The sequence below is a fragment of the Oncorhynchus kisutch genome, linkage group LG26 (genome assembly GCF_002021735.2).
Source record: "Oncorhynchus kisutch isolate 150728-3 linkage group LG26, Okis_V2, whole genome shotgun sequence".
In the NCBI taxonomy this organism is placed as follows: Eukaryota; Metazoa; Chordata; class Actinopteri; order Salmoniformes; family Salmonidae; genus Oncorhynchus; species Oncorhynchus kisutch.
This window is the reverse complement of record NC_034199.2, coordinates 27,329,493-27,343,998: the sequence shown is the minus strand read 5'-3', so window position 1 is coordinate 27,343,998 and position 14,506 is coordinate 27,329,493. Positions and strand designations below refer to the sequence as shown.

Genomic DNA, 14,506 nt, shown 5'->3' with positions numbered 1-14,506 from the left:
TAATCAGTCAAAGTGACTGGGAAGCATCAGTGGCACGCTTGATGAGAGGGAACACATTCTGTTCTGTTTAGAGGGAAAACGGAGAGCAGTGTCACGCCAACTTGTTGTAAAGGGACAGTCTTTTCACTTCAGTTCACATCCCCCTCACTCTCCGACTCCCTTTACCAATCTCTCCCATTCCCTCTGTCCCTCCCATTCCCTCTCTCCCTATATACAGTAGCTCTCTCTCTTTCTTTCTTTGCCTCTCTCTCTCGCTCTTTCTCTTTGATTCTGTGATAATATCTCCCCACTTCTGCCTCACCCTATAGTCAAACAGCCAAAGTTTCATGCTATCTGATGCATCGCCTTGTGGAGAAACATGTTTCCCAAGAACAAATAGAAGCCATGCCCATTACATTAGACTAACAATGATATAACAGCTAATGCATCAACAAGTCAACCATGGACACAGAACGGGGAGCGGTGTAAAGCATATTGTCTGTGTGAAGTAGTCACATACTACAGAATATAACAGAATATATTGTATAGCAGTAGTGTTTTGGTATTGTGTCAGTATTGCATCAGCATTGTGGCATTGTGGCAGGCAGTATTGAGCAGTACTAACAGAAACCACGTAGTTATGTGAAGCTCAGTTATTAGAGCATGGTGTTTGCAACGCCAGAGTAGTGGGTTCAATTCCCGGCACTACTCATCTGTATAACTTATGCATGCGTGACTCTAAGTCACTTTGGATAAAAGTGTCTGCTAAATGGAATTTACTGTTATTATATTACTATGGTGTCATTGCGCAGACACCATTGAGTCTTGTTCTGTGGTTTAGGTGCTGTGTGTTTAAATATAAACGCCTCCTCAGGCCTACAGACGATCACTGTGGTCTCAGCTGCAGAGCTTTAGGGACAGTCATATCACACACACACAGCCAAGCAGCAGCAGACTCCATTCTTCTTTCCCTCACGAGCACAAAACATCCACTCTAACGACTGCCTCTAAACACATCAACAAGACACTCAGACACGAGTCAATAGGCATTAGAGCTTTACCTTTAGGAGTTGAGTTCTTATTTACAGTCCCAAATTAAAGCTGACATTATTCTACAAATTAGAAATGTGTTGTATTTTAATGTAGCCCTGCATAAGGTCAAGTCTAATGAATTCTAAATGAACTCAGAGATGAGCCCTGAAGAACCGTAAGTATGATATGGCACTCCCAGAATCCCATAGTGGAGTCCCCTGATAGAGTGTGCGAGTCATGGGTAAAGGCCCGTCTCTGAGTGTTTAGTACACTCCTGACCCTTCCACAGAGGGGGCTGAGGCCGCCCACAGATATGCCAATCAAACGACTCATTATGCTAATTGTTCACTAGGGAAAACAAGTTGAATCCTTCCACAGATACACAGTGTACTATGAGATATTCTCTCAGACGAAACAAATGAATGCAAAAGGATCAATTGAGATGTCCTAATCTACCATACCGTGCATGCATACATGCACATGCAAAACTATACACACACACACACACACACACACTCACAAACACAGATAGACATTCACAAACCTACCTTCCACCTCACCCATTTTTGCATTTAAACTGCCTTGTTGAAGCTGCACACTTTGATCAAGTCCCCTTGAGCCCATTCTTTCCATTATTTATCAGCTCTCTGACAAATTGAGGGAGGCTGATTTTGGTTGGGTTTTAAGATGATGTGCATATGAGAAGAGCCTGTTGCCTGACAAGGTCAGACAAGGAAATAGGAAACTTGACTCGCTTAAATGTAAAGAGACCGACTCCCACCGTTTACTGTTCAGCTGTAACTTTTCCTCTGGGATTTGGATCTTGGCTAAGTGCCGCAGGATTTATGAGTATATCCTCTGAGCTGATTGGTCAATATGGATGTCTTCCATTTTCTGTAATGCTCTAAGGGGCCCAGGGATTGAGACACAGAGATTTCTGTTCAATGAAAGCCATGATCAAATCAAATCAAATGTATTTGTCACATACACATGGTTAGCAGATGTTAATGCAAGTGTAGCGAAATGCTTGTGCTTCTAGTTCCGACAATGCAGTAATAACCAATGAGTAATCTAACCTAACAATTCCAAAACTACTACCTAATACACACAAGTGTAAAGGGATAAAGAATATATACATGAAGATATATGAATGAGTGATGGTACAGAACGGCATAGGCAAGATGCAGTAGATGGTATCGAGTACAGTATATACATATGAGATTAGTAATGTAGGGTATGTAAACATTATATTACGTATCATTGTTTAAAGTGGCTAGTGATATATTTTACATCAATTCCCATCAATTCCCATTATTAAAGTGGCTGGAGTTGAGTCAGTGTGTTGGCAGCAGCCACTCAATGTTAGTGGTGGCTGTTTAACAGTCTGATGGCCTTGAGATAGAAGCTGTTTTTCAGTCTCTCGGTCCCTGCTTTGATGCACCTGTACTGACCTCGCCTTCTGGATGATAGCGGGGTGAACAGGCAGTGGCTCGGGTGGTTGTTGTCCTTGATGATCTTTATGGCCTTCCTGTGACATTGGGTGGTGTAGGTGTCCTGCGGGGCAGGTAGTTTTCCCCCAGTGATGCGTTGTGCAGACCTCACTACCCTCTGGAGAGCATTACGGTTGTGGGCGGAGCAGTTGCCATACCAGGCGGTGATACAGCTCTCGATTGTGCATCTGTAGAAGTTTGTGAGTGCTTTTGGTGACAAGCCAAATTTCTTCAGCCTCCTGAGGTTGATGAGGCACTGCTGCGCCTTCTTCACGATGCTGTCTGTGTGGGTGGACCAATTCAGTTTGTCTGTGATGTGTACGCCGAGGAACTTAAAACTTACTACCCTCTCCACTACTGTCCCATCGATGTGGATAGGGGGGTGCTCCCTCTGCTGTTTCCTGAAGTCCACAATCATCTCCTTAGTTTTGTTAACGTTGAGTGTGAGGTTATTTTCCTGACACCACACTCCGAGGGCCCACACCTCCTCCCTGTAGGCCGTCTTGTCGTTGTTGGTCATCAAGTCTACCACTGTAGTGTCGTCCGCAAACTTGATGATTGAGTTGGAGGCGTGCATGACCACGCAGTCGTGGGTGAACAGGGAGTACAGGAGAGGGCTCAGAACTCACCCTTGTGGGGATCAGCGGGGTGGAGATGTTGTTACCTACTCTCACCACCTGGGGGCGGCCCGTCAGGAAGTCCAGTACCCAGTTGCACAGGGCGGGGTCGAGACCCAGGGTCTCGAGCTTGATGACGAGTTTGGAGGGTACTATGGTGTTAAATGCTGAGCTGTAGTCGATGAACAGCATTCTCACATAGGTATTCCTCTTGCCCAGATGGGTTAGGGCAGTGTGCAGTGTGGTTGAGATTGCATCGTCTGTGGACCTATTTGGGCGGTAAGCAAATTGGAGTGGGTCTAGGGTGTCAGGTAGGGTGGAGGTGATATGGTCCTTGACTAGTCTTTCAAAGCACTTCATGATGACGGAAGTGAGTGCTACGGGGCGGTAGTCGTTTAGCTCAGTTATCTTAGCTTTCTTGGGAACAGGAACAATGGTGGCCCTCTTGAAGCATGTGGGAACAGCAGACTGGGATAAGGATTGATTGAATATGTCCGTAAACACACCAGCCAGCTGGTCTGCGCACGCTCTGAGGGCGTGGCTGGGGATGCCGTCTGGGCCTGCAGCCTTGCGAGGGTTAACACATTTAAATGTTTTACTCACGTCGGCTGCAGTGAAGGAGAGTCCGCATGTTTTGGTTGCGGGCAGTGTCAGTGGCACTGTATTGTCCTCAAAGCGGGCAAAAAAGTTATTTACAGTGCCTTGCGAAAGTATTCGGCCCCCTTGAACTTTGCGACCTTTTGCCACATTTCATGCTTCAAACATAAAGATATAAAACTGTATTTTTTTCTGAAGAATCAACAACAAGTGGGACACCATCATGAAGTGGAACGACATTTATTGGATATTTCAAACTTTTTTATCAAATCAAAAACTGAAAAAAATTGGCCGTGCAAAATTATTCAGCCCCTTTACTTTCAGTGCAGCAAACTCTCTCCAGAAGTTCAGTGAGGATCTCTGAATGATCCAATGTTGACCTAAATGACTAATGATGATAAATACAATCCACCTGTGTGTAATCAAGTCTCCGTATAAATACACCTGCACTGTGATAGTCTCAGAGGTCCGTTAAAAGCGCAGAGAGCATCATAAAGAACAAGGAACACACCAGGCAGGTCCGAGATACTGTTGTGAAGAAGTTTAAAGCCGGATTTGGATACAAAAATATTTCCCAAGCTTTAAACATCCCAAGGAGCACTGTGCAAGCGATAATATTGAAATGGAAGGAGTATCAGACCACTGCAAATCTATCAAGACCTGGCCGTCCCTCTAAACTTTCAGTAGACTGATCAGAGATGCAGCCAAGAGGCCCATGATCACTCTGGATGAACTGCAGAGATCTACAGCTGAGGTGGGAGACTCTGTCCATACGACAACAATCAGTCGTATATTGCACAAATCTGGCCTTTATGGAAGAGTGGCAAGAATAAAGCCATTTCTTAAAGATATCCGTAAAAAGTATCGTTTAAAGTTTGCCACAAGCCACCTGGGAGACACACCAAACATGTGGAAGAAGGTGCTCTGGTCAGATGAAACCAAAATTTAACTTTTTGGCAACAATGCAAAACGTTATGTTTGGCGTAAAAGCAACACAGCTCATCACCCTTAACACACCATCCCCACTGCAAACATGGTGGTGGCAGCATCATGGTTTGGGCCTGCTTTTCTTCAGCAGGGACAGGGAAGATGGTTAAAATTGATGGGAAGATGGATGGAGCCAAATACAGGACCATTCTGGAAGAAAACCTGATGGAGTCTGCAAAAGACCTGAGACTGGGACTGAGATTTGTCTTCCAACAAGACAATGATCCAAAACATAAAGCAAAATCTACAATGGAATGGTTCAAAAATAAACATATCCAGGTGTTAGAATGGCCAAGTCAAAGTCCAGACCTGAATCCAATCGAGAATCTGTGGAAAGAACTGAAAACTGCTGTTCACAAATGCTCTCCATCCAACCTCACTGAGCTCGAGCTGTTTTGCAAGGAGGAATGGGAAAAATGTCAGTCTCTCGATGTGCAAAACTGATAGAGACATACCCCAAGCGACTTACAGCTGTAATCGCAGCAAAAGGTGGCGCTACAAAGTATTAACTTAAGGGGGCTGAATAATTTTGCACGCCCAATTTTTACGTTTTTGATTTGTTAAAAAAGTTTGAAATATCCAATAAATGTCATTCCACTTCATGATTGTGTCCCACTTGTTGTTGATTCTTCACAAAAAAATACAGTTTTATATCTTTATGTTTGAAGCCTGAAATGTGGCAAAAGGTCGCAAAGTTCAAGGGGGCCGAATACTTTCGCAAGGCACTGTAGTCTGCCTGGGAGCAAGACATGCTGGTCCGTGACGGGGCTGGTTTTGATGAGGTCGCCTTCTAAAAGCAGTAGGTATTTGGATCTCATACAGCATACATTACCATCCTATGGGGAGGGGGGGGGGGGTCTTACTGTGATGTGTTATCTTTTAGAGGGGACAACCTCATCTCTAGGTTATTATCTAAATTACATCCCAAATTTCCTCGAGCATTTTCCAGATGTTCTCTGTTCCTTGAAAAATGATGTTGATGATTTCAGAACAGTAACCAGCACATGTCAGTATCTCACACAGACCCTGTCCCATCCCATACAACACCTCCAAATGCCAGCCCCTTGCCCCAGCCCCCAGCCTGATTGTGTGGCATGGCTCCTCATCAGACTGCTTTCCAGCTCAGATGGTGAAGGTTCTCTCTCAGCTCAGAGATCCCCCCCAATTTATAACCACAGATTTAACATATTAGCTATGTCAAACCGGTTAATGTAATCATGTATGCTGACATTTACAGTAATTAGTACAATATGGCCTTTGAAAGAACACACTGAATCTGTGACAATTGGACTACTCTGCAATTGAACACTCTCAGTTCCTATATCAACTCCCCAACTTCTCTTTTTACAATTGTTCTCCATCATGAAAACAAGAAAACCAAAATTGCGTTGTTGTTTTTTGTTTAAGCATTTCCTTGAATATATTACTCTAGTTTTCTTCTGCAATTATTTCACAGTTCAGAGACAAGGCCACATTGCGCCCCCTAGTGGTAAGAGGAAAATATATTCGCCTTTGCCTAACCCACGCTGTCCATGGTGCTGAACAGACTGGCGCCGTGGTGGTTGCTGTCCTAAGTGCTGAAGCCCTCTAACGCAGCAACTTGAATAAACAAATGCACCAGCTTGACTTCGGAAATCAGTAGGCCTATAGAACGATTTTTATCAGCTTATATATTATTTAAACGCAAAAAATGGGCTCCCAAGCGGTCTAAGGCACTGCATCTCAGTGCTAAAGGCGTCACTACAGAAACCCTGGTTCGAATTGGGAATCCCATAGTGCGGCGCACGTTTTTTGCACAACGATAACATTAGCCAGTGGATCTTAATCCTTAATCCTCTACTAAGACGCATGAAGAACACACATAAACATATTAAAAAGTGTTTGCGCAAACAACAACGGCATAGCACAGAATAAAACAAGATGCTTGATTGAATGACAAATGTTTACCCAGTGGGAGTGAGGAGGCATGCTATAAATATCTTAATATAGGCTTAACATGCAGGTGGCGTCCCTTGAGCATCAGGTCTTTTGTGATATCTGTTTAGCATGGACGGGTACCATAGTGGAGTTTAATTTCTAAGCTGTTGACTTATTTAATGGGACATCTTCGTAGAACATGAGGTGCTTACACCAACGTCCCGCCAATATTGCCGGGGCGTGGATAGATCAGTGTCGAGGTAATGCAGGCCGCTGTTCCCAGTAAGACATCCATCTCCAACCGTCCACGCCACAAACACCGGCAGTGACACCGGCAGTAACACCCCTAAATGGAGAATGAAGGAGGAGTGAGACAAGAATAGAGATTCCCCTGGCTGGAACAGCCTGTTAGTTCTAATGTGAGGTGGAGCACAGTTCCAAGCAACGAACAGCGCTCTGCACGACAGAGTCAGACAAACGCAGCACAATGGCATTCTGAGGTCCTTTAAAAACATGTAGGCCGATTAGGCAGCAAAGAACAGCGCTCTGCACGACAGAGTCAGACAAACGCAGCACAATGGTATTCTGAGGTCCTTTAAAAACATGTAGGCCGATTAGGCAGCAAAGTCTAGGATAAATCTATTGGAAGGGTTAATGTATGGTTAAAATGATATATCTAATCCACAATCTATTTGAGGAAAGAATGTGATCTTAAACATGCCAAAAAATGTCACAAATAAACGGATATAATAGAAAACATAATTTATTGAAATACTTACTGTAATGGAATAAGCTACTAAGACAAAACATGTTGTAACATTCGGTCCATGGTGGACCAATACATAGGACATCTTACTCCTTATTTTGATTTTTGTTGCTTATTTTTGATACATAAATAGAAGAAGGTTATATCTTGAGTGGAAACACAGACAGACGTTCAAGCAACAAAATATCACAACACACGGAAATGTCGTCTGTATTTGAGCGGTTGGCAAGTCTTGGCGCCCCAAACCACCCAAATACAAACAGATGACACACAGCCGCTTACAGTGGCGCGCGGACAATGGGCAACTTGCTCTAGTTATGATAGAGTCTAATAAATGATAGTAGAGTTCACATCCCTGCATGTCTGGGAAGCGGTTTAGTCCGGATACAAAATGAAACCGGAAAAAGTGCTGTACTTGTTGTTGTTTCCCCCATGCGCCTTTCCTCCGTCCAGCTTGATGTAGATCTCGTCCCCGGAGTCTAGGTGAAGCACTACACTGTTGCTGGCATAGTCATAGTTCTGGTCTGCGTCCTGGGCTATCGCACTGGCGCGGACCTGCGGATAAGACAAATGATTAAAGTAGTGAAGGACTTTGCATCATTACTTAATAGGCTATCGAACAACTCGTCCCCACCCTGACCCAATGCTAAAACATTATAGATTCACCACTTTGAACCTACCAAACGAATAATGGCTGTCTTGTTTGTTTATGTTGGCAATGTGTAGACACTGACACAGCTCAAATCGCTCCAGGTAGTTGACCAGTGTAGGGCTGACCGCTACAGTAAACAACAAAGCCCTTCTTAAACCCACCTAACGATTAGTTTGTCTTTGCTGACAAATAAAGTGGCCCGAGCCGAGCATATTAATTAACCTACTGAGCTCACGGTGTGAGATTAAGCGCATAGAGCAGGTGCCGTTTACGAGAGATAAGCGCTTAATACATCCAATATTGATCTGGGGCAATGCACACTGAATGTGGCACACTGAAGGTGTACAGTATCATAATAACTTTTAAAATATCATTGCGTAATATCAGGTATAGCATACCTGTCCGTTTCTGCACAAATCTGCCCACATGCTTGTCCCGTCGCCCCCGCGCATTAATACATGGTATGTAAAGTAGTATATCCCGGACACTTGGCACGTGAACTTGCCGGTAGAAGGGTCGTAATGGTTCCCTAGATTTGTTACCACGTCATCGAACCTTAGCACCTCGTATCCCTCGTGGGGATTTTTAAGACCCACGTAAAAAGCAATTTTTGTGCCGCCAATTGCGGACTCTGGGCCCTCGGCATTTTCGGTCCTGTCACTGCTCACAGTCCCCTCCGCCGTCTCTCCAGTGGTATGCCCGGGATAGCCCGGTTTCCCCGAGTCCCCCCTATCCCCCGGCGGTCCTCTTGGACCTGGTGGACCCGGTTCGCCGGGCGGACCTCTCGGTCCGGGTTTCCCCGGCCGACCCGGCTCGCCTTTAGTCCCATGCGAGAACGCCGGGGGTGGTATGACGCTCAGGTCCTGCATGACTTCCAGAGCATTGGCGCTGGGTTTGGGGTTATATGGATCACATATCATCCGACAGGTGCCCATCATCTCGTAGTGCGCGTCTGTCTTGGACGCTTGGACCAGAAGCGGTATCGCTATAATAAGAGCTAACACCATGACGATGCCAACCACAGGAGCAACGACACGCTTCCTCTGGAGAGTCCGAGAAACAAGCGCAAAAAAGTCAGTTTTCCTTTGGGAAGCAATGGTGAAAGGTTGCGAGTGCGCTAAAATTCTCTGCAGAAAAAGCGAGTGCACCAAAAAGGAATCACTTTATTCCAGGGTTAGAAAAAAAATAAAAACAACAAATATGTTGTAACCTTAATTAAGCGTAGTTCACCTTGGAGCGGTGTGCCAGTATCACTGAACTTCACAAAATTGACAGGGGAAGTATTCGTTTTGGCATGGCTGGACACGCGCTGGATCTCCGAGCTGAACAGAGAAAGCTTCGAGCGATTTCTGCCAGTCTGCAACAACCGAGGGGACTAGAGCGGCGCTGACGTAACAAGTGAGGGCAAAGCCTGTTGCATTTGGATTAATACTGCAACAATAATCATGCCATCTTTATGTATGAATTATAAATCCCCTGCACCTTCGAGGAGAATATTGGATCAGAGAGCATCACTAACACGTAAACCCCATTATGGAAATGTTGACAGCGAGTTGTCTCACCTATATTTCGGCATATTTGAGAGAAGAAATATAAGTGCACGTTTTTGTTATTAATGTGTCCTGTGAAATTACATTATTCTGTTAAAATTTCCGAAATGGTCCCCTACATTCAACGTGAGGAAGATACACATTCTAAAGAACAATCAAAGATCACTGGAGAAAATAATCCACATCAAGAGCCATATAGGATGTCTGGAATCCACAATGGCATCTTCACCAGCACTGTAGCCTAATCTTTACCATAAAGCCAAGGCTGAAACAATTCAGTGCCCTGTGCTGATTTTTTCCTGTAATGTTGAACACCTAGTCTTGGGTTTTGGTTTTGGTTTTGGTGTCAAAAAGCTGAGCTAGGTCTGAGATAGGAGTACTCTCTGGGCAGACTGGTCAAAGACATCAACTTTGGGGTAGCTTTGAGACTAATATTCTGGGTCTGAACCCTGGTCTCTTGCGGGTTTTATTAGACTGTCATTGTGATACCCCAGCTGAGCTAAAGCCCAAACATTTGCTTGGGAGGCTAACTGAAGTCTTTAGGTGTCAGGCTATGTTACAGTACTCATCACAAGAGCATTGCAACAGTGTAAAAGAACCACCTCCATTACACTGGCAAACACAAAGTATACCACTAAATACAAGTGGGCCTGCATGCCATTTGTAGCCTGAAGCTCATACATGAGGGCTGCAAAGTGGCACCCCCCTGCTGCTGGCTGGCACTCTCCACTGTAATCTGGTGCAGAGCTCCAGCTTCCCTTCTGTTGCTGGGCTCAGCTAATCCTTATCTCCTAGATCCGGGGTTTAACTTCTCACACCCCTGTCTCAGCAGGCTAAGCTAGCGGCTAACAAGGCACCAGTGTTTATTCCCCCTCATCCTTGCTGATGAGTTTCTCACAAACACAGGAAGGAACAGGAAGCGGCAGGGAGCCTGCAGTGTCACACCCTCCCCCCATGTGACGCCCCCTGGGGGAGGTAATGAAGTCATTACACTTTGTGATTAGCATCCTTCATCCTTCTCCTGGATTTTGAGAAAGTTTCTCTGCACAAACTCTGAGCTCTTCACTAGTTTTATCAGTGTGATGTAATACACAGTCATTAGAGTATTGTCAGGGTATGCTTGTCGGTTTACTTGGCACATTCTAACATTACCAGGCCCATCAGGCTTTTCATCAGTAGTGCCTTTGATGGCCTGGTTTGAATCTACATGCATATTCAAAAGGTTTCAGTTTACATCATAGACAGTTTGGTACAACCTGCTTTTCTCTCTATTGGGGTTATAAGGTAAGGCTAATGGGATGTGGAAGCAGCAGCGTCTTTTTACCTCACCTCTACTGTAGAAGAGAGGAGAGACTCCTAAGACAGGGAACATAAATCATCAGATACTGTAGAAGTCATTGTCCATGAACAGGAGGATGAAGGGGGACTGTTCAAAGGAAGTATCCTCCATACTCCAATTACTGCATGAAGGCTTTCATTACTGCACGTGTTATTTGTGGACCAGTTAGTCTCTCTCTCTCTCTCTCTCTCTCTCTGTCTGTCTGTCTGTCTGTCTGTCTGTCTGTCTGTCTGTCTGTCTGTCTGTCTGTCTGTCTGTCTGTCTGTCTGTCTGTCTGTCTGTCTGTCTGTCTGTCGTCTGTCTGTCTGTCTGTCTGTCTGTCTGTCTGTCTGTCTGTCTGTCTGTCTGTCTGTCTGTCTGTCTGTCTGTCTGTCTGTCTGTCTGTCTGTCTGTCTGTCTGTCTGTCTGTCTGTCTGTCTGTCTGTCTGTCTGTCTGTCTGTCTGTCTGTCTGTCTGTCTGTCTGTCTGTCTGTCTGTCTGTCTGTCTGTCTGTCTGTCTGTCTGTCTGTCTGTCTGTCTGTCTGTCTGTCTGTCTGTCTGTCTGTCTGTCTGTCTGTCTGTCTGTCTGTCTGTCTGTCTGTCTGTCTGTCTGTCTGTCTGTCTGTCTGTCTGTCTGTCTGTCTGTCTGTCTGTCTGTCTGTCTGTCTGTCTGTCTGTCTGTCTGTCTGTCTGTCTGTCATTGCTCATGTGGGTGTGTTTTACTCACCACCAGTGATGTCCTAAATATAGTTCACTGTGCCCGAGTCTGAGAGGCATCTACACTTGGGCTCTATAACGAGACTGTTTACCAAGACCTTTTACTCCTATGAATATGTCACCACTGTGTACTTCTAATGTGATACAAAGAGAGCAGTAAAACTTTTTAAGCTGTCTGATAGTGGGAGTAGATCTTTCTCTCTCTTTCTTCTTGTCATGTCTACAATCTCTCACAACAGACTAAATGAACCCCCTACACAACAGACTTCCTGTCAGATTGGGAGACACTCAAAACTGTTTTGTTCCAATGAGCTCGTAGCGCTGGGGAAAGATAACCACGCAACACAGCACTAAACAGCTCTAAGTGTTTTGCGTCTGAGCCTCTGGAGGCTGTGGGATCACATGTGAAGGCTGGCTGACTAACAAACACCCAACATGGAGAATATACTCACAGGCTTTGCTGAGGACAGCTGAAGGTGAAATCAAAGATAGTGTGACTGACTGGGTTTGAACCGGGCTGTCTTCATGCCACAAGAGTGTTAGCCCACAGCCTTGCCACTCACTTGGGGGCGCTAATACAAGTCACACAAACATAGACACATACAGTGTAAACAGAAATCACCATGGCTCTCTCTAGACTTTGCAATGATTCACGTCTGTATCATGACTCATTTTCTGCAGTAAAAATACGAGTGGCCAATTCCTACATGTAAACAGTCTCTTACGCCACTCTAGTGTCAGTCTGCCATTTATAGCACACAACGTGTCACAGTGCAGCACAGAACTCCAGGCAGGGGCTGCCCTACACCACTACACTAAGCCACTTGGCAACCTCCTTGAATTCAACAGACCTCCAGGTCATGAGAGAACAAGTTGCCAGCTCTGTGTCACACTAACACCGTGCCACTGCCTGTGACATCTCCACACACTGCTGTGGGAGCACAGCATAGCCCAGTCAAACTGTCTCCACCTATCACACTGCTCTCTTGAAGCTGCCCTGAGGGGTGATTGGTCGAAGCAGACATGGACTTTGTGCTTGATGTACTGGTCAAATCTTCAGCTGTAGCATTTACTAATAAAGTTCATAAGGTTGTTTAGAGGCACTAGAGCTGGGCAATATGGACAGAAATCCATATCACGCTAAATTGACAGAATTTTTACGATAATGATAAATAGAACGATTATTTATCGTAATGAACGATATTAGCAAAATGTCCATGACAAGTGGACGGTTTGGCCGGAGTGGATCTTTTTAGGTTTATCATCCCAGTTCTAAAAGTCACAAACATTTTTATAATAATATATAAAAAGGAAAAAACTCCCAGCACACTGGTGATCTGTGTAATTAATGGATCTTACGAACAATGTTTCTATTTGAATTAAATTGTTTGTGGAGCATCTAAGATATTCATTAATAAATACAGGGGCAGGCTTGCATACAGCCAGGACCATGAGGCTCTGCTGTTCTCAATCTGTGTGCTCAGCTGTAACCCTGCCCAGAGAGCCACAACCACAGGTTCTCCCCAAACACCTCCCTAATGATGAACAGCACAATCAGCCACTAACACAGGGCCCATTACAGTTCACTCAAAGGCACTCCAAAGTGTTTTTCCATAGACAATTCTGATGTAATGAAATATACTTTACATGAACGTCTCAAAGCATGACCAGTGTGAGACCCGATGAAGCGTCATTTCAATTCATCTTTTTCTGAACAAATATTTTGTGTACCCAGTGTCCTGCTGAATACACTGGCTGTGCATGCATGTAATCCTTTCTAACACATAACATGCACATCAACCTGGCATGTCACACTGTGTATCATCACCAAAGGCAGACATGTTTGGCATGTCACTCTGAACTGCCACTACCCAGGGTCAACATGGAACCTGCTACCAGCCAACATCTCTGTTCCATATTATTCAGCCTACAAGTCAACCGTGTTTGTCCCCTTTAGCTGAAGAGAAATTCATGTATTTCCATGTTCCAGTTCTATGTTCAAGCAAATGACACACCAATACCACCGATTCAATACACCAATATATTGCCATTATAAATGTGTGCAGAGTCACAAGAGGAGAAAGTGAGTGAATAAGCTCAGTGTTGAGACTATAAGACATGGGGACATGGTGAAGAACACAGACCAGTATGTGAGCTGCTGCATAAAACAAGACAAAGGAAAATACATTTAAAAAATAGCCTCCTCAAACAATCTTCTCTGTTCGGCTCTCGGTAGCTTTACAACCTTGCCAGAGAAAAGGGGATTTGCATTTGTACCCTTTAACCCGGTTCCTCCACCTCCCATTGGAGGATAAGATCAAGAGAAATGCCTCTGCCATGTAAATATGAAATGGAAACAACGATCATAAATTCATGAGCTTGGCGGTTGAGAAGCTCAGTTACGTCAAACATGAAGCCTATTTTTATTCCATCATGATTGAAGAGATTTGAAGGTCAATGTGAGATGAGGGGTTATTTATATTGGATACACTACTATTATAAATGTATTTATGCACTGGATGTTCTTCTCTACCTTGAAAAATAAACGAAAGCTGTAGTTCATCCCTGTCTAATCTGGTTTCAGATCATTCTTATTTCACCCTAAACCATGTTCAGGTATCAGGTATATATTTTGTAAAGTTTGAAGGAAAATGTTGTCTTTCCATTGCTTTGAGCTGATGTTTGTTCTGGTACATATTTGTTTTGGTCTGGGTCAGTATTTGCTGTCTCTTCATGCCTGTATGTTTTTTGTTCCTGTAATTGTTCTACTGCATCAGCATTTCATTAGTTGGAGCTCTCTTTGTGTCAGCTCTTGTCAGAGTTGTACTCCAATCCTCTTCAGGCAAGGTTTTGCATTATTCTATTCTGCTCCAGTCTCTCAGCA

At 44.4% G+C, this 14,506-nt stretch overlaps 1 protein-coding gene across 1 annotated transcript; it reads right to left on the bottom strand.

Moving 5' to 3' along the window:
* Positions 1-7,366: 7,366 nt before the first annotated feature.
* Positions 7,367-9,388, bottom strand: LOC109870706 (complement C1q-like protein 2). The gene is made up of 2 exons (XM_020461310.2): positions 8,436-9,388; positions 7,367-7,940 (listed from the first exon to the last, which is right to left on the bottom strand). Exons 1-2 carry the CDS (start codon positions 9,042-9,044, stop codon positions 7,761-7,763), a joined length of 789 nt encoding a protein of 262 aa, XP_020316899.1. The 5' UTR covers positions 9,045-9,388; the 3' UTR covers positions 7,367-7,760.
* Positions 9,389-14,506: the final 5,118 nt, after the last annotated feature.